The 25,812-nt window shown below is 43.6% G+C and overlaps 1 protein-coding gene across 5 annotated transcripts in view; it reads left to right on the top strand.

Annotated features, from left to right (window-relative positions):
* Positions 1 to 25,812, top strand: part of DOT1L (DOT1 like histone lysine methyltransferase) — a 98,580-nt gene that overhangs the window by 56,065 nt on the left and 16,703 nt on the right. For 4 of the 5 annotated variants that reach the window (XM_081958029.1, XM_081958028.1, XM_081958032.1 and 1 more), the window contains 10 exons: positions 2,066 to 2,157; positions 3,127 to 3,228; positions 5,274 to 5,411; positions 7,551 to 7,676; positions 9,487 to 9,971; positions 12,067 to 12,190; positions 15,266 to 15,412; positions 17,096 to 17,225; positions 20,954 to 21,579; positions 24,648 to 24,853. In XM_081958029.1, coding sequence (XP_081814155.1) covers positions 2,066 to 2,157; positions 3,127 to 3,228; positions 5,274 to 5,411; positions 7,551 to 7,676; positions 9,487 to 9,971; positions 12,067 to 12,190; positions 15,266 to 15,412; positions 17,096 to 17,225; positions 20,954 to 21,579; positions 24,648 to 24,853 — 2,176 coding nt within the window. The remainder of the gene's footprint in view (positions 1 to 2,065; positions 2,158 to 3,126; positions 3,229 to 5,273; positions 5,412 to 7,550; positions 7,677 to 9,486; positions 9,972 to 12,066; positions 12,191 to 15,265; positions 15,413 to 17,095; positions 17,226 to 20,953; positions 21,580 to 24,647; positions 24,854 to 25,812) is intronic. The other variant, XM_081958030.1, reaches the window with a different exon arrangement.

Here is a 25,812-nt window from a genome sequence, read left to right as displayed (position 1 = left end):
ATATGTGAAGTCTGCCTGAAATAGATATGTGAAGTCTGCCTGCAAGAGAATGGTGGAAAATTATTTAGCAGATTCAATAGTAAGACATTTGAAGCTGTGGTACGGTGGCTTAGAGGTGGAGCTCTTGCCTCACAATCAGGAGGCCGTGAGTTCGATCCTAGGTAAAGCCAGATATTGCTCTCTCTGGGCTCACTAAGAATATATTTGCTGAACAAAACTCTGCATTGGCAACAGGAATGGCATCCGGCCATTAAAACGGTCCGCTAGCTCCATTCAGTTGCCCAGACTCCACCACTCCAGGGATTATGGGGTCATTAAATGAAGATGATGATGAATAATAGACATCTGAAGCTCTGAAGGAAAACCGGCTTCAGTTGTGGAATAAAAGGACAGGGCTCCTCTTAAATCCAGTCTTGGAATTTGTTTTCACTTCTTCAACTTTCATATAAAAATTGAGTTCTATTTTTTTAAAATAATGCTTTTTCTTTTTCTCCACTCTGGTTTTCTTTGTTTTAGGGATTTAACTTACTGAAACTATTTTTAAAAATTTGGCTATGAGGCATTATCAATCCTCGCTGCATTATTGTAGGTAGGGTTTTACCACTAGATTCCAATCAGATTGGAAAATTGGAATTCCAATTTTTTGCCTGTTTAGTATCCCCACTACAAGGCAAGGTGTTTAAGATTCATGTTAACCATACCAAGACATGCTGAAAGTACATACATATCTCTGTTTCTTAACTCCTATTCCACATACATCCCTGCGACCAATTCGCTCTCACAGGGAGGGACTTCTCCTGGTGCCGTCCACCAAGCAATGCCAACGGGCGGCGCCTAGGAGTAGAGCCTTCTCTGTGATGGGCCCAACACTCTGGAATGACCTCCCCCCCGATATTAGAACTGCTACCGACCTCCGCTCCTTCCAACAAAAACTTAAGACTCACCTGTTCCAACTAGCTGGCCTGGCCCATTTATAGTCCCATTCATACCTCCTGGCAAATATTTTTACCCTGGGATAGTTTTTAGGGGTGTTTCTAATGTATTTTTAAATTTTTAAAATTTTAATCTAACTTTAACTATTGTACAGTAAACTATTGCTACCTCCTCCAGCCCTATATTTATTTTATATTTATATTATGTATATTCACTGTTTTTAATATGACTGTACACCGCCCCGAGTCCCTTTTGGGAGAGGGGCGGTCTAGAAATTAAATAAAAGTTAAAAGTTAAGTTAAGATAAACTCAGAATATGAAAAGTACCGTATTTTTCAGAGTATAAGACACACCAAGATTTTGAAGAGGCAAATTAAAAAAAAAGTTTTTGCACTCTGCAGACCTCCCAAAAATGGCCTGTTTTATGCGAAAATGGGCCCGTTTTTTTGTCAAAAAAGGGCATGCATAGCCTTTAGGAGGCTTATCGAGTGCTCCTGGGGTGAGGTGGGGGTCGAAATTGAGCAAAAAAATGGTATTTTTCTGCTCATTTCTGCCCTCCCCAGCCCTCAGCAGCACTCTGGAAGCCTCCTAAAGGCTATGCAGGGCCATTTTGGTGAAGGAGGCGGGGTTTTGGGAGGCCAAAAATGCTGTATTCAGTGTATAAGATGCTCCCAGATTTTCACCCTCTTTTTTGAGGAAAAAAGGTGCGTCTTGTACCGAAAAATATGGTACCTTTCAGCATATCTCTTGGAAATTGCCAGACAAAGCAGTAGAAAAAGAAGTTCTCTCACTAGAGCCTCTGTGGATAAATAAGGTTTATTTTTAATACAAAGAGGAAGAGAAAAGGTCAGAGGTCAACCGATTACTTATCTGGATCTTCTAATCAATTACAGAATGACTAGCAGGAAATTGTTGAGAATTTCTGATTCTCACTTGATTTATTAATCAAGTGAGCAGGACACTATTATTTTAAATTAAAGAGCTAGAATGTGTGAAGTTTTAGTACTTTAGGAATAGATTTTAGTATTTGTGTATTTCTAATTTAGATGCAACAAGCTGAAGTTGCACAAAAGATTGATGTACTAATAACTGCTTGCAGACTGTTCACGTTGGTTTTTTCCTTCACTTACAGACTCTTTTAAGATCCAGTATATGCAGTTCATGGCTTATATGAAAACAAATCAATATAAGGCAACTCTTCAGCAGTTATTGGAACAGGAAAAGGTAGGTGTCAGACCTGGCCCAACTTGGTCCCTTAGGAACGAAACACTGTGGACTCCATTCGTAGCGAAAATATTACTTTTACTAAAGCCAAGTGGTTACAGTAAGCCAAGCCAGGACTAAGAGTTTGAGTGGGAAAATTCCTCTAGTTAACTTCCCCTTTCTTGCACTCCCTGTTACCACCCCCACTGTCCAGTCACATGTAGAGAAGAAGTATGTATTTTTAATGACTATAATTATGATTTATTGCTTGTATGTACACTGAGATCTTATGCACCGAAGACAAATTCCTTGTGTGTCCAATCACACTTGTCTGATAAAGAATTCTACTCTATTCCTATTCCTATTCCTATTCCTATTCCTATTCCTACTCTACTCTACTCTACTCTACTCTACTCTACTCTACTCTACTCTAATTCTACTCATTCTATTCTATTCTATTCTATTCTATTCTTTTCACGATGTTTGATAGCTGTCCACCCTATGGTTGGTTAGATGGATATGTGCTGCATTCCATTCCCAGGGCTCTGGTCTTGAGATGTCTCGGGACTGTACAAATATTGCTTTTGGTTTCCCAGGTCCTCTTCTCAGGTTCTCCCTTTCCACACACACCCTCCCTGCCTCCCTCTATCTCCCTCCCCCCCCCTAATGTATGGCAGACTGATACCAGCAAAGCACAGATTTGAGCGAAGGATGGCAGCTCTGACATTGGACTGTTTTTTAAAGGATTGCCAATTAATTGCCAATAGAATCAGGTCACTCCAGAGTCGATCTTTCAGCTGAATCTAGAAGGTTGACCTCTAAGGTCCTTTTCAATTCTGCTTCTAAGATTCTTATTACATGTGTCTCCCTCCAATCCTTCTCAGCCTGTCGTATCTATATGCCTGTAACACTGTTATGTCACTCGTTTTAAGGAATGGCATCTTTACTTTCCTGAAGTATTGGCGTTTCCTTCCCTTTTTTGTTCCCTAGGAAAAGAATACTCAGTTAATGGGAAAGGCTCAGCAGTTGTTTACTCACTGCCAGGCTCAGAAAGAAGAAATCAAACGACTGTTCCAGCAGAAGCTAGACGAGGTACAGTGAGGAGTGGGCTACTGTACAGATTGCAGGGCAAAAGGGAAAGGTCTTTGGTGCTGCGGATTGTAAGGTAGTTTGAACTGAACCCCAGCCAAGGAGAAAGGCAGAGTTGGTAGATCCCTAACTGGGAATTAAGTCCAAATCTGAAAATGAAGGATGGAATGAATTTGACATTTTCTAGAATAGGCTGAAGTTCAAGGCACATGAGTGTAAATGTGGGTGTCAGGTTTCCAAGTAAGACCCCCAACGAAAGAAGACTCCGAGGCTTGAGTTTCCTCAAAGTTCCATTTTATTAGAGATGTCATATTGGCACATCTGGGAAAACCCGAATCTGAAAATTTCCAGGCTTTCCCCCACCCAAATGAAAGTCCAAGTCCCTGCTCAACACCCACATGTCCATCACATGGCCCAATCAGGCACTGTACTCAACTGGAGATGCCTCCCAGTCACACCATCGCAGCTGCAAGGCAAGGTGTCCTTGACTCTCTGAGAAAGGAATGTTATTTTGACTATATACCTCCCGTACTCCGTATAATTCCCCCCTCCCATTTTCCCACTGTAGAAAATGTGGCAGACCTGAAGGCTCAATGTAAAAGATGGTTTCTAGGTCTGACGGGGATTTTTTTCATTAATAACATAATCAAGTGTCTAACAATTGCGATAATGGTGGACTAAAATTTAAACTATTTAAAATTAATTGCTATCTGAGGTGGATGCAAAGTAAGTTTAAGACTTCACTGAGTATAGCTCTGAGGAATCACTCGGTTTCCGATAGATTTCTTTTAATTTGTATGATGCTTTTCCAGTGATTTAGTCCAACATATTTCTAATAGGGAAAGTGAAGTCGATGCATAACATCAAACTTTGTTGTTCTGAGTAAAATAAAAAACAAATCAAGAGCAGTTCTTAATACAGTAGTACACTGTACATACCAAAGCACCACAGTAATTGCCCTATATATTTTATTGCAGTGTAAACAGAATTTTTGTTTCTTTTTGTTTTGTTGGTGCCTTTGAGTCAGTCTTGTCTCCCGGTGAATGCCTGGACATGTCCTTCGGTTTCCTTGGCAAATGTTTGAAAGTGGTTTGTTATTGCCTTCTTCTAGGACTGAACTAGCCTGAAGTCATCCAAATGGCTTTGTGCCTAAGGTAGAACTAGAACTCATAGTCTCCTGATTTCTAGAATGGTGCTTTTAGCCACCATACTAAATTGAATAATACATAATAATTGCAACTCGGTTGATTCTAATCTAAGGAATCACTAAACAAATGCTGATCAAAACTTATGGTTTTGAATACCTTGCAAGTATATAATTCAAAATAACTTATACTGTATACAGTTTCAAATATCAGTACCAGTCTTTTAAAATCAGCAAATACTAGGAACATATCATTAAAACAATAGAGTGTTTTAGTAACCATTTACAGCAGGGGTGTCAAACTGGATTTTTTTGAGGGCCTGATCAGCATTGTAGTTCTCCTCCTCCTTCTAGCGGGGTGGGGAGAGGTGGGACAGACAGCCTCCTGCAGTACTCTGCCAGCCAAAACAGGGCGCGGGGGGGGGCACAAGCGCTCCCCCAACGCCCCGTTTTGGCTGCCAGAGGCACTGCGGGCCAGTCCTTTGTTATTTCCTGGCCAGATTTAAGCACTTTGTGGGTGTGGGTTACCATACTTGGCAAATGCTCCTAGACCTAGGATTTATAGTTACAGTAGTTTAGTTTAGTTTAGTTTACTTTATTGTCATTGGCCTTGAGTTTGACACCCCCGATTTACAGTAATGGCTTAACTAAAAGAGGCAAGTTATTTGGAGAATAAAGCAATGATAGAATGCTTGTAGTTTCTTTCGATCCTTAATATTGGTTCAATTGTACTGTATGTCAAATAATATGATAAACTGTTCCTATTACGAGTTTTTTTAAAAAAAAACTTGAGAAAAAGCTGACAAAGCTGACAGGGTTTCTAGCAGTCAACAAAATCATTGCCTTTTTGTTGTTGGGGAAATAGTGGTCCTAACTGTTCTATCCTCTTCCTTTTCCCTTGTAGCTGGGTGTTAAGGCACTGACGTACAATGACCTTATCCAGGCCCAGAAAGAAATTTCTGCTCACAACCAGCAGCTGAAAGAGCAGACCAAACAGCTGGAGAAAGATAATGGTGAACTCAGGAATCAGAGTTTACAGCTGGTTCGTATTCCTAGATGCACCAGGCCACAGTTGTATCTTGTTTTGAAATCAATCACAAATGCCACTTCTGCCTTTAATGTTAATTTAAGATTGTCATCCTCCCTGGGCCTCTATTCCAAAAACTGTGAGATTGTGAAATGGCAGGGGGATTCGTGATTAAAAACTAGGCTTCGCATTTAGGAGATCCCAGGAACATGGAGACTTGCACCCAGTTGAAGACAGACTGTGGTGGGTTAGATGTAACAGGCTAATGTGAAATTTTGTACGTAAGTGTGAGCGAAAATCTGTAGCTGGACTACTTTTAGCTAGATGAGCTGTAGTCAGTGCTCTAAAAGTGTGAAGTTCTTAGCATTTTTCTGACACTGGAGTCTTATCCAGCAGACTCCACCTAAGATGGCCAGACAGAAGAAGCTAGACTAAAACTGCCCCAAACATGCTTTTTTCAAGAGACAACTGGACTTTCTGGTTTGTCTTTGAAGACGTTTCATTTCTCATCCAAGAAGCTTCTTCAGCTCTGACTGGATGGTGGGGAATGGAAGAATTCAGATTCCATTCAGAGCTGAAGAAGCTTCTTGGATGAGAAGCGAAATGACTTCAAAGAAAAACCAGAAAGTCCAGTTGCCTCTTGAAAAAAGCACCTTTGGGACAACCATGACCGGGATGACTGAGAATCTCCATAGACATTTAAGGTCAGTGGAGAAGCCGTATTCAATTAACAACCATGTTACTAATTTTGCAATTGCAGTGATTCACTTAACAACTGTGGCAAGAAAGATCATAAAATGGAGCAACATTCACTGGCTCACTTAGCAACAGAAATGTTGGGCTCAATTGCGGTCATAAGTCAAGGACTAGCTTTACAATGTGCATTACAATGTATTGTAAATCAAGGACTTCCTGTACATCCTGGTTGAACTGACAGTTTGCCTAGATCCACGAAAAAGGGAACATACTCGTCCCTAATTCTGGTGGTGCCTGCTATGAATTTGAGAATCTCCACAGACATCTAGACTGGAACTGATCATCTAATGTGGGATGCATCACATTTTATATCAAGAGCAGAAATATAACTTAGATTTATATGGCACTAGCTGATAACCCGGCGTTGCCCAGGTATTTATTTATAGGGGGAAAATGTCCAGACCAAACGTAATTTCTAATGTTGGATTTCCCCCCAATGTTGGATTTTCCCCCTTACCAGAGGGAGCCCCCTTGTGGAGTACTGTGAAGCTGTTACCATAGCAACTCCACTGCGCTGTACAGTAGAAGTCACTAAGGCACAACAGGCTGCATCTTAACACCCCCCCCCCCAAGGGTATTATGAGTGTCTTTCTCTCCCCCGCCCCCCCTTCCAGTGTTTTCCTCCAGACAGTAAGTCATCTGTGTACCAAGTTTGATTGAAATTGCTCGAGGTGTTCCAGAGTTTTACACACACACACACACACACACACACACAGAGCTGTTTTTATATATAGAGAAGAAGGGTTAGTTTTGACAGTATACAGTACAATAGTAGAGTTGGAAGGGACCTTGGAGGTCTTCTAGTCCAACCCCCTGCCTAGGCAGGAAACCCTATACCGTTTCAGACAAATGGCTATCCAACATCTTCTTAAAGACTTCCAGTGTTGGGGCATACACAACTTCTGGAGGCAACTTCTGTTCCACGGATTAATTGTTCTAACTGTCAGGAAGTTTCTCCTCATTTCTAAGTTGCTTCTCTCCTTGATTAGTTTCCACCCATTGCTTCTTCTCCTACCCTCAGGTGCCTTGGAGAATAGTTTGACTCCCTCTTCTTTGTGGCAGCCCCTGAGATATTGAAACACTGCTATCATGTCTCCCCTGGTCCTTCTTTCTCTTAAGCTAAATATACCCAGTTCCTGCCACCGTTCTTCATATGTTTTAGCCTCCAGTCCCCTAATCATCTTTGTTGCTCTTCTCTGCACTCTTTCTAGAATCTCCACATCTTTTTTACATCGTGGCAACCAGAACTGAATGCAGTATTCCAAGTGTGGCCTTATAAGGCATTATAAAGTGGTATTAACACTTCACGTGATCTTGATTCTATCCCTCTGTTTATGCAGTATGATATAACATTTTCCAAATAATATATCTCCCTGTTCTTTTTCTGCCTCCTTCCAGCTGAAAGCTAGATGTGAAGAACTAAAGTTGGACTGGTCAACACTTTCACTGGAAAACCTTCTCAAAGAAAAGCAAGCATTAAAAAATCAGATTTCTGAGAAGCAAAAGCACTGCTTGGAATTGCAGGTAGCGTATGGCTAGGATGTAATACCTTTTGTTAGAATTGAGTTCTAATGTTGCCTTTTTTAAAAAGAAAAACCCAGGCAATGGATTCAGCAGTGTTCCTTGGCGGTCTGGTGGGTGACCAGGTACTTCACATGACTACTTCCTTCTCTTCAGAGGGGGTTACAATGAATGGGGCAGTTCAGGCAAAATAGGGCAGGCTATTGAGCAAAAGGAGCTTGCTACCACAGTATCGTTTACTTTCCTAAATGGAAGAAAGTGGGGCAGGGTTTGTTGGGGTCTTAAAAGTGTCAAAGGAGCTTCAGCCTTGAAAAATGTGAAGGGACAGTTATTCCTAAAATATCTTATAATAATCCCAAAGGTGCTTTTTAAAAGTCAACTGAACTTTATTGGGTTTTTTCTTAAACACATTTCTTTTTCTTATCCAAGAGGTTTCTTCTGTTCTGACTTAATGATGGGGAATGGAAGGATTTATATTCTTTGCAGTCATCTCTGCTCGTTGGTACTCTGAAGGCCAGTCTTTCTATTCCTCACCATTCAGTCAGAACTGAAGAAGCTTCTTGGATGAGAAGCGAAATGCTTTCACGGAAAAAAACCAACAAGAAAGTCCTATTGCCTTTTGGAAAAGCCCCTTTGGGGCAACCGTGACCTGGATGATTGAGAATTTCCATAGACACTTAACGACAATAATCTTTAATGATGTTTGTCAGGGTAATGACGATTTAATAGCTGTCCAGCTGCTTTAAGGCTGTAAACTGAGATGATGACATGAGGATGAGTCAGCAGGGTTACTGCCACTTTAAGAAGCTGTATATATAAGGGAGGCCATGTGAGGGAGTCTCTCTCTCTCTCTCTCTCCCCTCTCCATTGTAGTTCTTGTGTAGAGTTGAAGATTGATTGATTGCTAACACATGTATGTACTGTATTTTTCGAAGTATAAGATGCACCTTTCCCCCCCTAAAAGAGTATGGAAATGTTGGTGCATCTTATACACTGAATACAGCCATTTTCGGCCTCCCAAAGCCCTGCCCCCACATCCCATTTTTTGCAAAAAATGGGCTGTTTTTAGCAAAAACAGGTGATTTTGCCTTCCCCCAGCCCCCAGAAGCACTCTGCAAGCTTCAGCAGGGCTGGGGGGAAAGGTAAAAATGCCCCCGTTTATGCACAAAATGGCCTGTTTTTTTTCTTACTTACCTCTTTGAAATCTTGGTGCGTCTTATACACTGATGCTTCTTATAGTCCAAAAAATGTGTGTGTGTGTGTGTGTGTGTGTGTGTGTGTGTGTGTGTGTATGTATGTATGTATGTATGTATGTGTTGAGTTACAACCCCTGGTATGCCCAAATATGGGAGGAAGCATACCTATTTCCCTGGCCTAGCTGATAAGGAAGAGAGCCTGTGGCTTAGTGGCAATTACATCGGCCTAATATGCAATACAGCCCTGGTTCGATTCCCAGTAAGGGTATGGCTAGCTGATGAGACCTAAATAGGTTGAAATAGATCTATACTAGTCTCCCTTTATTTATTTATCAACACAAATGCAACACATAAAAAGGCAACATTAAAAATAAAAATATGGTTTTCTGCCTGGAAGGTCTTCTGTAATGAGCCGAAGGACAGAAAGGGGGAGTAGTGAGCTCCCTCCCATATTTGGGCATACCAGGGGTTGTAACACGTATATACATCTCGTATATTAACCACTGTTTGAAAGAAAAAAACCTCTGTGTACTGTATTTTGCGCCTGGGTTGTCTCGAAATAGTAGTCACGCTGTGCGCTCTCTGACAATGTTCTTCTTTCTCCTATCATTTTAAAGATCAGCATTGTGGAGCTTGAGAAAAGCCAAAGGCAGCAGGAACTCCTGCAGCTGAAATCCTACATGCCCTCTGACGAATCGCTGCCAGCTCAGCCACGCCACAAAAACCACCTGAACCGGGAGGCAGAGCCTGACCACAACACACTTCACCTGGAGCTAGAGTGCCCCAAGTTCCCCGTGCCCCAGGTCAATGGCATGAGTCCCGAACTGTCCATAAATGGCCATGCCACACCTTACGAAATTCATAATGCACTCAGCCGACCAGCTTCCAAGCAGACGACGCCTCAATATCCACCGGCCCACGTGGACCAAGACATCATTCCTTGCACCCCGATCCATAGCTGCAGACAGAAGCTGGACAAAGGCTCAAACTTATCCCTGCCAGATTATACCAGGTTTTCTCCAGCTAAGATCGCCCTCCGGAGGCACTTGAACCAAGACCACATAGGCAGCGGGAAAACAGCACCCAATGAGAACCATCAGAGGTGAGGATCGGAGTGGTTAGGCCAGGGGTGTCCAAACTTGGCAACTTTAAGACTTGTGGACTTCAACTCCCAGAATTCCCCAGCCAGCTCTGCTCTGTTGAAGTCCACAAGTCTTAAAGTTGCCAAGTTTGGACACCCCTGGGTTAGGCCATGTGTTTCCCCCCCTGCCCCCTTTGGTGGCAACCTTGGGGGAATTATCCCTGGAGGTAGTCCTTGACTTACAACCACAATTGAGGCCAGAATTTCTGTTGCCAAGCGAAACAGTCATTAGGTGAATTTAGCCCCACTTTGTGACCTTTCTTGTCACAGCAGTTAAGTGAATCACTGCAGTTGTTGTTAAGTTGGTTGCTAAGTGGCTTCCCCTGCTATCTGCTTGTCAGAAGGGGATCACATGACCCCAGGGCACTGCCACGGTCATAAACGTGAGCCAGTTTCCGAGCGTCTGAATTTTGATCATGTGACCATGGGGATGCAGCAGTGGCTGTAAGTGTGAAAAACAGTCATAAGTTGCTTTTTCAGTTCTGTTGTAACTTCGAACGATTACTCAGTGAACTGTTGTAAGTCAAGGATTTCCTGTACATCCTGGTTGGAATGACAGTTTGCCTAGAACAGGGGTGTCCAAACTTGGGAACTTTAAGACTTGTGGACTTCAACTCCCAGAATTCCCCAGCCAGCCATGCTGGCTGGGGAATTCTGGGAGTTGAAGTCCACAAGTCTTAAAGTTCCCAAGTTTGGACACCCCTGGCCTAGAAGATCCGTGAAAAAGGGAACCTACTCCTCTCTCATTCTGGTATCGCCTATTAGGAACCAACTGAAGCTTTGAGGGTATACAGATTTGTTATCTTCAATGTTTCAATTCAGTTTGTTCCAACAATCTTCCCTGGTTCAGTCACTTTCGAGGAGACTTGGAAAATACCTGTTGGGTTCTTGATGCTCTCTGAGGTTTGATTGTTTTGTCACCAGGATAAGTTACATCTGTGCAAGGAAAAGTGAAGCATGCTAGTTGTTAATATATAGTAGCTAGCCCTGCCAATCTTGGTTAGAACAAGGTTTCTTCTTTGAAAGTTCCTGGACTAATATATTATTTCTTCCCTGATTGTTTATCTGTGTTCTGGCCTAGGCTTCCCAAAAGCACAAAGCCGACTCCTCGTCCCGATAAAACCCCTTTTATTTAGTTTAAAGAGAATTCCTCTCCAGCAAAGTCCTGGCCAACAGTCTTTCAAGAGATTTCACAACTACAGACCTTTGTCAGGCAGGAGAGCTGCCAGGTCGATATCTTCCAAACTCCACACTGAGCAGGCAGTTACTTGGCAAGAAGTCAGGAACAGATCTTCACCCTAAGGAATTGAACTAATTGCCTCCTGCAAACTCCCCTCCCCTTTGGCTCCTCTTTATTCCCTATGGGAGGGGCCATTCACTGACCACCTGTGCCTTTACTCCCCAGTCAGGCCTTGTTCCTTAGCTGTCCCCTTCTCCTGTCAGCTCTGTGCATGAGCACACTGGGAACAGGCTCCAGCTGTTCTCCCCAACTGATGTCCGGATAACTGTCAGACGGCCCTGGCTCCCTCTCTGTCTCTGTTGCAGAGCCCTCGTCAGAGCCTTCCCCAGACTCCAGGACTGGCACATGTTCCTCCCCAACCTCCTCACTGTCTGAATCTGCTGCCAGTTCCACTGGCAGGCCACAACAATCTGGTGCTTTTTCCCACTTATTAAGGTGTCAGTTTCTAGGAAGGATTGGGGGAGGTTTGGCTCATTCCTTAACTTTTGGTTATGTTTTTTCAGGGGTGTGTATATATCATGTATATGGTTTAGGTTTTAGATTTAGGTTTATTTGGATTTATATGCCGCCCTTCTCCAAAAGGACTCAGGGCGGTGTAAAACATTAAAAACACACATCACAAAAGTTAAAAAAAAAAAGATTAAACCCATTTCCAAAAAGACTAAACCGATTTTTTAAAAAAGAAACAATACATTTAAAATAAATTAACATTAACATTAACAGGCCAGGCCGGCTTGCCTCGCTATAGGATGCAAAAATCTTTCTTTTTAACGAAGCAGAAACGTTCAAAAACTTGTGCTTTTTTTAATGTTTCAGGGCTGAACATTTAAAAGAAAATGGCCTTACATTTCAAAGCCCTTCAGTATCAAACGGCATGAAGATGAGCCCTTTGGAAGCTAGGCCCTCTTCTCCAGCAGCCTTCCCAGCTGGGAATGAGAAGGTAAGGAATTTTTGGACGATGCCTCGTAACAATTTCGGGCCAGTTCTTGTACCGAGCAGCAGCGACTGTGTGGAAACTCTTGGTGTAAATGGAGAGCATGCTAAGGGTTGAAAATTAATATCAGAAAAAAATCGCTGAATAGAAAACCAAATACAGGTAGTCTTCGATTTATGACCAATTGCTTAGGACCATTCCAAAAAGCCTATCCTACGACCCGGTTCCATAGTTCTGACAGCCTCTTTGCCACAGTCACATGAATGCATGTCAGACCTTCGGCAGCTGGCTTGTATTTATGGCCTTTGCAGTATCCCACAGACACGTAACTCTGTTTTTCACTAAAACACTCCATAGAGAATAATGGATTTGCTTTACGACTTAATGACTGTCATAAGGATCAGTCACATAGGTCATCCCCTTTACCACCATCGTAACTTACAACTCTAATGAGCAGGTTCCATTACAGTTGTAAATTGAGATTACCTGTAGCATTTTGAACCCACACCAATACAGTTACTTCTGTATTTATCCATAACACTCAATTAGAAATAAATCAGATTATGAACAGTGCATTGATGCAAGTACTGTAGCAATTTGCTATTGTAGTAAATAAGCCAGTATTGGAGGGAGTAGCAATCAAAAAGGAGAAACCTTGAGTCACGTGTCAACCTGGGATTAAGATACATTAATCTCAACTAAAATTTTGTAATTATGATTTAATTTTATTAATCTCAGGTTGGGATACAATGTGGGACCAAATGGACTGTGCACAACAAGCACACTATTAGTTTATTAAGTTTATGATACTTTGTTAAACCAGGATTACTGGTAGAGTTGTGTGCAAGTCTGATCGGTATTTTTTCTAGCCAAAATGAGATGGAGAAAAAAACATCTTTGTACTGCTGGACTTAAAAAAAGCTCAGGTTAAGGTCCCAATATTTAAAATTCCTAATGTGAAATACATTTGTCTGCTGCTTTACGAACCTACACAATGCCTATTCTTGAGGTGTGGAAGAGGAAGAGAATATGTCTTGTTTTGCATCTCCTTCAAGTTTAAATGGGCTTCATAACCGAGTGCCAAATTGTAATCAGGCTTGATTAAAAAATGAGGCATAATTTGTTTGCAAATTAAAGTAAACATGATGGCATAACTATTTAAATCAGATGCACTGTTGTAGAAACAGGTGCAGATAAATTCATGAACTCCAAAGCACAGCTGTGTGATGGGCAATGTGAGATCAGATCTAGTTCCCATCTCTTCCCTTCCATGGTTTCCTTTTATTTAGGAACCAATTCCTCCATTAGTTGATGAATTATAACTCCCACCATCCTTCACTTGCAGGCTGTAACATGTGATAGTGTTTGGGCTATAAGTTCACCATTCTAGAATAATTTGTTGGTTGGTTGGTTGAATTTATATGCCACCTATCTTGCTCTCAAGTGACTGTGCGATTACAACATGAAATGAATATCATTTTCTTGACCATAATTCACATAATGGCAATCTGAATTCCCTTAAAACTTAAGTTTGCCATTCCATTGTAGGGTCTGGTTATGTAGGCAATCATACATAGACCTAAAATAATTGCTATTTTCTAACTCTAATCGCTTCTTTGTTTTGGACGATAATTTTGTCCTCTCATGCTTTCTCATAGCTTGGCAAATCTTCTCTTTGCATGTTTAAAATGCACACTATACCCTATTAGAGTTTTGCAAATTATTTTTTGTAATAGTGTAAGGATTACAGGATTCTCAAGAATCCTTTTTTTTGTAAGTTACTTACAAAATAACTTACCCATTTTTTAAAATTGCAAACTGCACCACAATAGTCCTAAAAGTCCAGATAGAAGAGTTAAGGCTTGCGCAAAAAACGAAAAAAACTAGTTGGACTACCTTAAAAAGCAGAAAAGGGATGCTGTGCTTGTGTCTGCAGAAGGAGCAAATCCTCTTCAAAGAGACGTGCAGTCCTCAACCTGCAACAGTTCGTTTAGTGACTTTCTGTGACCTTCTGACAAGCAAAGGCCTTGGGGAAGTCAGATTCACTTAACAACCGGTTTACTAACTTATCAGCTGCAGTGATTCACTGAACAACTGAGGCAACAAAGTTTGTAAAATGGGGCAAGACTCACTTAATAAATCTCTCACTTAACAATAAAAAATTTGGGCTCAGTTGTGGTCATAAGTCGAGGGCTACCTGTATTTATATCCTGTATGTACACATATACCAGGGGTGTCCAAACTTGGGAACTTTAAGACTTGTGGACTTCAACTCCCAGAATTCCCCAGCCAGCATGGCTGGCTAGGGAATTCTGGGAGTTGAAGTCCACAAGTCTTAAAGTTCCCAAGTTTGGACACCCATGACATATACAAACTTTATGGCTAACGTAACCAGGGAAAGTAGAGAGTGTTTCTCAGACTTACATTCACGCTCTTTGTGTCCTGATCAAAGCTAAAATAGTATTCTGCGCTGTATATGCGTTGTTATTATTATTATTCAATTGGCAATCAATAATAGCTTGCTCAGACTTTCACAGCCTGGAGAGTCGTTAGAACTGCAATTCCCAGTTGGCATAAGTCAATGGGTTGTGATCCCAACTGAAGGGCATAAGTTTGGCGAAAAGGCGAACCATCTATTGTGCAGTATGACTTAGCTGTAAATTTACTATAAATACTTCGCCATAGTGACACAAGGTTATGGAAATATTTCCTCATGCACCATAGCAATCCCAAACACAGCTGCTAAGTATAAATACTTGGCGCGGTAAGTGTTTTTAGTTGGGCGAGCGACACCATTGCGGTTATATTTCCCTATTAGATCATTAAATAAAACATGAACTGTTTGTGTGGTATGTGTGTGTCTATGTTGGCTGCCTGAGGCAATTGACCTTGTCTGCATCTGTAAGAACGTTGTTCTTTTTTTTTGTTTTTTGTTTGTTTGTTTGACGGGTGGGGGGAAATGCTTGCAATTCTTCAGGACGCCTCCTTGCACCAAGTACTCGGGCCGACAGCCACGGCCCAGAAGCTCTGGCTGATGATGCAAGCTGCATTTTTGGCATTGTCTGCTTTGTGTGTTTGCAGGCTTTGCGCGAGAGGACGTCTGCAAATAATGGGGAGACCATCACCAGCCTTCCCATCAGTATCCCCCTCAGCACAGTGCAGCCCAATAAACTCCCTGTTAGTATTCCTTTGGCCAGCGTAGTCCTTCCTAGCCGTGTTGAGAAGGTGGTGAGTAGGGGTACTTTGTTTTCCCCCATAGTCCTTGCCGTAAAGACAATTGTACCATATTGCAATGAATTTAATAGCATTATTTAAGTGCGGTGCAAGGTAAGGGAGCATTCCCTTTATTTATCTATTTTTCTTTATCCCACTTTTATTATTTGTACAAATAACCCAAGGCAGCAAATATACCTAATATTGCTTTTCCCTCCTATTTTCCCCACAACTATCTCATGTGGTGGGTTGGGCTCAGAGAGAACGACTGGCCCAAAGTCACCCAACCTCTCTCATCCCTAAGGCAGAGCTACAACTCACAGTCTCCCAGTTTCTAGATCGGTGCCTTAACCATTAGACCAGGAGTCGGCAACCTTAAACACTCAAAAGAGCCAAAAAGGTCCTAACCGGAAGACCTCCCCGTTCAATTCTGGTGCCGACCGGAAGTCCGGTTGCCCCACCATAGAGTCTCCTCCTAGCACGTCATCCTTTTTCCTCTACCTGTCCTAACCGAAAGCCCTATCCATTGTGGAGCCAACCGGCGACAGGGAGCCGCAGCAGAGGGATGAAAGAGCCACATGCGGCTCCAGAGCCACGGGTTGCCGACCCCCTGCACTAGACCATATGGTTCTATTTCTTGTTGCTGCTTAATAGAACTTACTAAACCTCTTCAAAAATCTTTTTAAGTTGATGTGTGATAACTGATTCCTAAGAAATTACACCGTTTTTCTTTTTTTTTTTAATTGTTCTCGTATTTTTCATTTATCCAATATATTTATTTGCTTTCTGTACATGTGCTATAAGAGGAGGCGGTTAAATCTGTGTCCAGCGCTTAAGCTACTTTGAGCAGTTTTGTTCTAGCTTCTGGTTTTGTTGTTGAAGTTGTCAAGCTGTTATAAAGTAACTATTTGAATAAAGTAACTATTTACATCAGGGACGAGAAGGCTCAGTGGCCAAGACGCTGAGCTTGTCGATCAGAAAGGCCGACAGTTCGGTGGTTCAAATCCCTAGCGCTGCGTAACAGGGTGAGCTCCCGTTACTTGTCCCAGCTTCTGCTAACCTAGCAGTTAGAAAGCACGTAAAAATGCAAGTATAAAAATAGGAACCACCTTTGGGTGGGAAGGTAACAGCATTCGGTGTTTAGTCATGACAGTCACAATGAGGGCTTCGAAAAAAGATGTGACCATATATGACAGTTAGAATAATTAATCAGTGGAACAGCTTGCCTCCAGAAGTTGTGAATGCCCCAACACTGGAAGTCTTTAAGAAGATGTTGGATAGCCATCTCTCTGAAACGGTATAGGGTTTCCTGCCTAGGCAGGGGGTTGGACTAGAAGACCTCCAAGGACCTTTCCAACTCTGCTATTGTATTGTATTGTATTGTAATCCAGGGGCTAGACTGTTAGGTCATGGGTGATGGGCAGAGAATGACTGTTAAGCAGAGTAGACAACTGGGATGAATAAATAGTTTGACATGGTTTAAAACTGCTGCTGTTATCTGCAGAGAGAAACGGGTCCTCCTGGAAAAATAGATTTCTGAATGAAACTATGTTTTACTTTCTTTCCGACTACTACTTAACCAGCAGCCTATAACCTTACACAAGCGTAGTAATTTTAAAAAGTTCTTGTTTTAACCAAAGTTCATTTTATTATGCTTCCTTTTCCAACCTTCTCCTTTTTCTCCCTTTCTTCTTCCAGAGAAGCACACCTAGCCCTGTCCATCAGAACCGTGATTCCTTTTCAACACTTGAAAAACAATTTGGTGCTAGTTCTCATAACAGCATTAGCACTGTTGCTGGTAACAAGCCACTGACCTTGGCTACCTCAGGTGAGCTCCTTCCTTTCCCACTGCTGCTTTCCAGCTTACAGTAGGAGGGTTTGAGAAGGTTGGAGGGATCAATGGATCCACTTTGGAGAGAATGCCTCATGTTCATTGTAAATAGCTTGAAGAAAGCCATTTCTCCAGAAATTAGCCTCTAATGACACTCTAATGCCACGGATATCTGTAAAGAACCTCTGTTGAAGATCTTAATTTACAGAGCAACATATATGCATTTATTTTATTTATTAAATTTTCTATGCCGCCCATCTCCTTTATAAGATAACACCTATGCACAGTTTTAATTTGCATAGTTTTAATTTTTTTTTAATTTATGTTTAAGTTGCATAGTTTTAAATTTTTAACTGCTTTTCTACTTATCTTTTCTACGATTTGTAAGCTGCCCAAAGTTGCTTTACTGGAGAGATGGGCAGCATATATATTTATTAAATAAACATAAACGTTAAGATTGGCTAAAACAATTAACCTATTCCCCTGATATGAGCCCCGGGGGGTGCAGTAGTTAGAGTGCAGGACTGCAGGCTACTTCTGCTGACTGCAATTTGCCAGTTCAGATCTCTCCAGGCTCAAGGTTGACTCAGCCTTCCATCCTTCCGAGGGGAGTAAAATGAGGACCCAGATTGTTATGGGCAATATGCTGACTCTGTAAACCGTTTTGAGAGGGCTGTAAAGCCCAGTAAGGTGGTATTTAATTCTAAGTATTATTTATTTATTTATTTATTTATTATTTATTAATCCATTTTATATGCCGCACCCTCTCCACCAAGGGACTCGGGGTAGCGTACAATTTACTACATAACAAATAAATAACAAGGAGGAGATATACAAAAAGCATTATACAACACATAATAAATAAATAATCAATTAATTAAAAACAGCAAAAAGCAATTAAAAAACAATTAAAACACCCAAAGTCAAACCTAATTTAAAATTTTATCCAGAGGGATTAGAATAGCTATAATTCAGGCCAGGTCGACTAGTTGGAACAGGTGGGTCTTGAGTTTCGTGCGGAAGGAGCGGAGATCGGTTGTTGTCCTGATGTCGGGGGGGAGGTCATTCCAGAGGGCTGGGCCCATCACAGAGAAGGCCCTGCCCCTCGGCGCCGCCCTCTGGCATTGCTTGGTGGACGGCACCCGGAGAAGTCCCTCCCTGTGAGAGCGAATTGGTCGCAGGGATGTATGGGGCAGGATACGATCCCGCAAATAGCTAGGTCCTGTGCCATGGAGTGCTTTAAAGATAGTAATCAAAACCTTGAAACGCACCCGAAAGACTACAGGAAGCCAGTGCAGCTCGCGCAGGAGAGGTGTCACATGGGAGTACCTTGTACTCCCCATCACTGCCCGCGCGGCCGCGTTCTGGACCAACTGCAATCCTCGGGTGCATCTCAAGGGAAGCCCCATGTAAAGAGCATTGCAGTAATCCAGACGAGACGTCACCAGTGCATGAGTGACTGTGCGAAGGGCATCCCGGTCCAATAGGGGGCGCAATTGGAGCACCAGGCGAACCTGGTGGAACGCCCCCCCTTGCCACGGCTGCCACATGGTCATCCATAGACAGCCGGGCATCTAGGAGGACGCCCAAGTTGTGCGCCCGTTCCACGGGGGCCAGTTGGTTGCCCCCAATGGCCAGCGATGGGGTCAGCTGGTTGAACCGAGAGGCCGGTAGCCACAGCCACTCCGTCTTGGAGGGGTTGAGTTTAAGTCTGTTGTCTCCCATCCAGACCCGTACGGCTTCCAGACACCGGGACATCACGTCAACGGCCTCGTTGGGGTGGTTCGGGGTGGAAATGTACAGCTGAGTATCATCAGCGTACAGATGGTATCCCACCCCAAAACCATGGATGATCTCACCCAGCGGTTTCATATATGTGTTGAACAGGAGAGGCGAGAGGACCGACCCCTGTGGCACCCCACAAGTGAGTGGCCTCAGGGTCGACCGCTGCTCTCCTGCCAACACACATTGTGTCCGGTCGGAGAGGTAGGAGCAGAACCACCGTAAAACGGTGCCCCTTACTCCCAGCCCCTCCAGCCGGCGCAATAGGATACCATGGTCGATGGTATCGAAAGCCGCTGAGAGGTCTAACAGAACCAGGATAGAGGAACAACCCCTATCCTTGGCTCTCCAGAGATCATCAACCAACGCGACCAAGGCCGTCTCCGTGCTGTGCCCGGGTCGGAAACCGGACTGGCGCGGGTCTAGATAGTCATTTTCCTCCAGGTGGCGTGGGAACTGCGTAGCCACCACACTCTCTACAACCTTCGCTAAAAAGGGAAGGTTGGAGACCGGACGATAATTAGCTAGCTCAGTTGGGTCCAGCGAAGGCTTCTTGAGTAAGGGCCTCACAATCGCCTCTTTCAAGGCGGCTGGTAGGAACCCCTCACTCAACGAAGCGTTCACCATTCCCAAGAGCCAGCCTCGTGTGACCTCCCAGGATGCCAGTACAAGCCAGGAGGGACATGGGTCCAATAAACATGTGGTGGCTCGCAGTCGCCCATGCAACCTGTCCAAATCATCGGGGGCAACAGAGTCAAACTCCTCCCAGAATGGTCTCTCAAGACTGGCCTCGGACGTCTCCCCTGGAACACTGAGGGAGATCCATTCCCTCCGGATCTGAGTGATTTTATCCTGCAGATATTCCCCAAATTCCTCTGCCCTGCCCTGCAGAGGGGCTTCCCGCGGCCTCTGTGATAGAAGAGAGCGGGTCACCCGAAACAGGGCGGCAGGGCGGTTATCTGCGGATGCAATGAGAGTGGCACAATATCGGCGTTTGGCCACCCTCAATGCCACAAGGTATGTCCTTAAGTAGGCTCTTACCTGTGTTCGGTCAGATTCAGAACGTGAAGATCTCCATCTGCTCTCTAGGCGTCTCTTATGGCGTTTCATCACCCTCAGCTCCTCGGTAAACCAAGGGGCCAGGGTGGTTCTTTGCCGTAGGAGAGGCCGCAAAGGCGCAACCCGGTCTAAGGCCCTGGCGGCCGCATTATTCCATGCGGCCACCAGGTCCTCCATCCGGGAGCAGGTCAGGTCTACAGGAGGTGGCCCAAGCTCCGTCTGGAACCTATCCGGTTCCATCAGGCGCCTGGGGCGGAACCATCTAGGATATTCTGGTTCCGCCTCCCCACGGTGGGGGGTAGTGCCAGGGAAGTCAAGCCAGAGAAGTGAGTGATCTGACCATGACAGGAGTGTGATGGCTAAATCCCCTATTCCCAAATCACTCGCCCACTGGCCAGAGACAAAAACAAGATCCAGAGTGTGACCTCCCTCGTGTGTGGGGCCCTGAATTACTTGAGTCAGGTCCATGGCTGTCATGGAAGCCATGAACTCCCGAACCGCCTCGGATGCTTCTCCCATTGACGGCAAGTTGAAATCCCCCATAACTAACAGTCTGTGGGTCTCAACTGCCATCTCTGCGATCAGCTCGAGGAGTTCGGGCAGGGCCGCTGATGTATAGCGAGGAGCCAAGTATACAATCAGCAGGCCCAACTGTCTCCCTGGGCCCCACCTCACACTCAGAGACTCACACCTGGATGTCTGTGGCACAGTGAGTTCTCTCGGTTCCAGACTCTCCCGTATGATCACCGCTACCCCACCACCCCTGCCCTGGGCCCGTGGCTGGTGGAATACACAGTAGCCTGGTGGGCACATTTCCACGAGGGGCAAGCCACTATTACTATTGCTATTACTATATCTAATTCTCTTCATTACTCATTACTCAGGTTTTTCTTACATGTCTGGCTCTGCACCAGTCGGCGGGATTGTTTCAAATAGCCCCGGCGCATTGAACCCGGCTTCTGACAGTGTAGCTATGGAGGAAGTATCCAGTTCGGGAAGCTTGTTCAACTCCACAGGGTCTCGAAGCTCGACTCCACAGCATCCTTCCTTGCTTACGTCGTCCTCACGGAATTCTGGACAAAACTCGCCTGCACACCAGCATTCCGCGAGCCCTAGGTTGAATGGCATCTCCCAGAGCTTGGGAGGGGTACTGCAGTACATAGAGACTCAAAAAATGTTTGCCGAAAACGCCAGAGGAGATCCTCCCTCCGACCCCGCCTTTTCTGACCCCGAGAGCGAGAGCAAACGAAGGATCATCTTCACCATCTCCCCCGCCACAGGAACTCTCAAACATTCTCCGTCAAACAAGCACAGCCCCCTCACCGCAAGCATCCGGATGGATTGTGGCCAGGCATACATGCAAGATGGGAAGAAGCGCGGCCGGAGGAAGCGGTCCTCCACAGGAACGCCGAGTGTGAACTCCGGGGTGTCACCCAAACGCAAATCATTGCCCCCCATGGCTGGGCTCTTTGCTCAGCCTTCTGGATCTCCCCTTAACATCAACTCCATGGTGAGAATCTTATGTTTGAACTCTGCAGTTTTAAGGCCAGATCATTTTGCCCACTAGAAATAAGGGAGAGGCCTTAACGGGGATGATGACCAAGAGCAAAAAATAATTTTGAAGATGGATGTTAGCTTATTCACCTATTCTTTTTGTTAATAGAAGATCCTAGGTTAAATTTTGTTTTACAGCCTGACCCCTCCAGAGCTCCATTTCAGTCATGGAAGGCTCAGAAATCTTGTTTACGGAACCCCCGAGTCTCTTCTCATTGGAATCTCCAGTGATGGAGCACTCACAACTTCACACCTCACATTAACCTGTGGCGTTTATTTAATGTAGAAAAGATGTGGAGACTCTAGAAAGAGTGCAGAGAAGAGCAACAAAGAGGATCAGGGGACTGGAGACTAAAACATATGAAGAACGGTTGCAGGAACTGGGTATGTTTAGCTTAAGAGAAAGAAGGACTAGGGAGACATGATAGCAGTGTTCCAATATCTCAGGGGTTGCCACAAAGAAGAGGGAGTCAAACTATTCTCCAAGGCACCTGTGGACAGAACAAGAAGCAATGGGTGGAAACTAATCAAGGAGAGAAGCAACTTAGAACAGGAGAAATTTCCCTACAGTTAGAACAATTAATCAGTGGAACAGCTTGCCTCTAGAAGTTGTGAATGCCCCAACACTGGAAGTCTTTAAGAAGATGTTGGATAGCCATTTGTCTGAAGTGGTGTACATTTTCCTGCCTAGGCAGGGGGTTGGCCTAGAAGACCTCCAAGGTCCCTTCCAACTGTTATTCTATTCTATTCTAAATCCAAGTATCAGTGAGCCCAGTGTTTTATTTGAGCAATGATTACAAAATTATATGAAACCATAATTAAAAACAATTTTCAAACTTGCATAAGCTGAATCCCTTGGGACTGCCTTTGACTTCAAACCTGCTTCATCCCCAGAAGAGTGTTTATCATGGGAAATGGTGCTTGATAAACATGTAACCTACTTGGCTTAAGGTAGATTCCAATATAATTAGAAATTGTTTCCTGAATGATGGCCAATAGGATTTTTCATAGATCGGTGATCTTTTGGAAATTGCAGGTTGACCTCAACTTACAACAATTCATTTAGTGACCATTCACTAAGTTAAAATGTCACTGAAAAAGGGACTTGCAACCATTTTTTTCACACTTACAACTGTTGTGGTCTTTCCATGATCATGTGACAAAAATTCAGGCGCTTGGCAACTGATTCATGTTTACGACGGTTGCAGTGTCTTGGGGTCATGTGATCCCCTTTTGCAACCTTTTGACAAGCGAAGTCAATGGGGAAGTCAGAATCACTTAACAACCAGGTTACCGACTTATCAACTGCAAGTCATTCAGTTTACAACGGTGGCAAGAAAGATTGTAAAATGGGGGCAAAACTCAACAAATGTCTCACTTAAGAACAGAAACTTTGGGCTCAATTGTGGTCGTAAGGACCACCTGTATTTGAATAGCTATAGATAATTGTATAGTTCCTTTGTGAATCTGTTAATCGGGGAGCTATAAAAAGCTGGGAAAGTCTTGGTGATCTTATGGCCTTGTTTTGAACAATTTCCTTAGTGCTTCTAATTTAGTTTAGCTTACTTTATTGTCATTGCACATCGTACAATGAAATTAAATGCCATCTTCAGTGTGTATTTTTATGTTTTTAATAACTAAAAACACAAACACACATCCTTCACATTCTATATAATTGAAATTGAAAACCCGATATTGCATTAATAGTGCACTATACCGTAGAATTCAATATAGTTATTGAATATAAGCTGTTGGGATATAAGCTGTTTATAATATATTATTATTACTATTACTATAATATATATAATAATATAACAATCCCAGGCATTAATTTCTGCCATCCTAACTGAATGAAATCACCGTATTTTTCGGAGGATAAGACACACTTTTTTCCTTCAAAAAAGAGGCTGAAAATCTGGGTGCATCTTATACACTGAATACAGCATTTTTTGCCTCCTGAAACTCCGCCCCTTCACCAAAATGGCCGTGCAGAGCCTTTAGGAAGCTTATACAGTGCTCCTGGGGGTTGGGGAGGGCAGAAATGAGCAGTTCTTTGCTCAATTTTGCACACACACACACACCAGTCCCCAGGAGCACTCTATAAGCCGCCTAAAGGCTCTGCATTCCCTTTTTTTGACCAAAAAAAAAATGGGCCTGTTTTTGCAAAAAACGGGCTGTTTTGGGGAGGTCTGCAGAGTGCAAAAACCTTTTTTAAAAAATTTGCCTCTTCAAAATCTTGGTGCGTCTTATACTACGGTGCATCTTATACTCCGAAAAATATGGTATATTGCTTTTCTGTAGATGTAGGGAAAGGCAAGGAATAGCTCTCACTTTCTCCTGTAAAGGAGAGATGTGACAGGTTGGGATCTTTCTTGAGGTTTTATAATCTAAACAAGAAGGAATTCTGGAAGTTGTAGTCCATAAGTCATAAGGGACCATAGTTGCCCATTCCTGGTCTATGGAACAGTTTTGTAGAGATGAAGAAGAGGCTGGTTGCCAGGAGCCCTGATGGCACAGTGGTTAGAATGCAGTATTGCAGGCTAACTCACTGTTCATTGCCAGGAGTTTGATCCTGATGGGTTCAAAGTTGACTCAGCCTTCCATCCTTCTGAGGTGGGTAAAATGAGGACTTGGATTGTTGGGGGCAACATGCTGACTCTGTAAACCGCTTAGAGAGGGCTGTAAAGCACCATGAAGCGGTATATACATCTAAGTTTCGTTGCAGTTGCCAACCACCTGGACCACAATTACAGGACTGAAATGCCATGAGAGTTGTATGCGTGAGGAACACTTGTAACTCACTTTTTTCAGCCCTGTCATAACTTCAAATGGTCACTGTGGATGATCCTAAGTCGAGGACTACTTGTAATAACTCTCTACCTGAAAAGTAATGTTATTTCCTTTCTCTTCCCCAAAGCTGAGCAACGCTGTCTTTAAAAGCATAATCCCTAGAAACACAGTTAGCTTTTTCTTCCTTGTCTTTTTTCAAATCCTTAATGTTCTCTTTTTGTCTTCCCTCCTCAGGTCAGCAACATTAACCAGCCTTTAGAAATAACAGCCATTTCTTCCCCCGAAAACTCCCTGAAGAATTCTCCTGTTCCATATCAGGACAACGATCAGCCACCTGTGCTGAAAAAGGAGAAGCCTCTAATTCAGACTAATGGCATCCATTACTCCCCGCTAACCTCTGATGAAGAACAGAGTCTGGAGGATGACCATAACAGCACCAGGCGAGTAGCAGCAGGTGCAGTCCTTTTATGAGAGGCTGCCTCAAAGCAATGTATGGTCTCAAACCCCACAGTGTTTCCTTCCCCAACGTTAAGCCCGTGCTTAAGTTTGAAAATGCGTTTTAGGTTACTTTACCATGTAATAAAGGGACCCGGTGGCTCAGTGGCTAAGACGCTGAGCTTGTCGATCAGAAAGGTCAGCAGTTTGGAGGTTCGAATCCCTAGCACCGCATAACGGAGTGAGCTCCAGTTACTTATCCCAGCTTCTGCCAACCTAGCAGTTCGAAAGCAGGTAAAAATGCAAGTAGAAAAATAGGGACCACCTTTGGTGGGAAGGGAACAGCGTTCCGTGCGCCTTCGGCATTTAGTCATGCTGGCCACATGACCACAGAGACGTCTTCGGATAGCACTGGCTCTTCGACTTTGAAACAGAGATGAGCACCGCCCCCTAGAGTCGGGAATGACTAGCACATGTGTGTGAGGGGAACTTTACCTTTTTAAAGTACCGTATTTTTCGCCCTATAAGACGCTCCGGAATATAAGACGCACCCAATTTTAAAGGAGGAAAATCTAGAAAAAAAAGATTTTTGGGCTCAATTGTGGTCATAGGTTTTCTTTCTTTGTTTCTTTCATCTCTCCCTTCCACTTTCTTTTTTTTTCTTTTCTTTTTTCTTTTTTTCTGCCTTTCTTTCTCTTTCTCTTTCTGTTTCTCTGTGTGTCTGTCTGTCTCTCTCTCTGTGTGTAGCTCTTTGTCTCTCTCTCCCTCCCCCCTCTCTGTCTCTCTCTGTCATTCTTTCTGTGTGTGTGTCTGTCTGTCTCTGTATCTCTGTCTCTCTCTCTCCTCCCTCCTCCATCTGTCACTCTGTATGTGTGTGTCTGTCTGTCTCTCCCTCCCTCCCTCCCCCCCCCTCTCTCTCTGTGTTTCTCTCTCCGCTGGTTCGGAGCACATCCGCGGGGGCGGG

The sequence above is a fragment of the Natrix helvetica genome (assembly GCF_964273705.1).
Source record: "Natrix helvetica genome assembly, chromosome: 1".
NCBI classification, from domain to species: Eukaryota; Metazoa; Chordata; class Lepidosauria; order Squamata; family Natricidae; genus Natrix; species Natrix helvetica.
The sequence above is the reverse complement of the archived record's forward strand: the minus strand, read 5'-3'. Positions and strand labels throughout refer to the sequence as shown.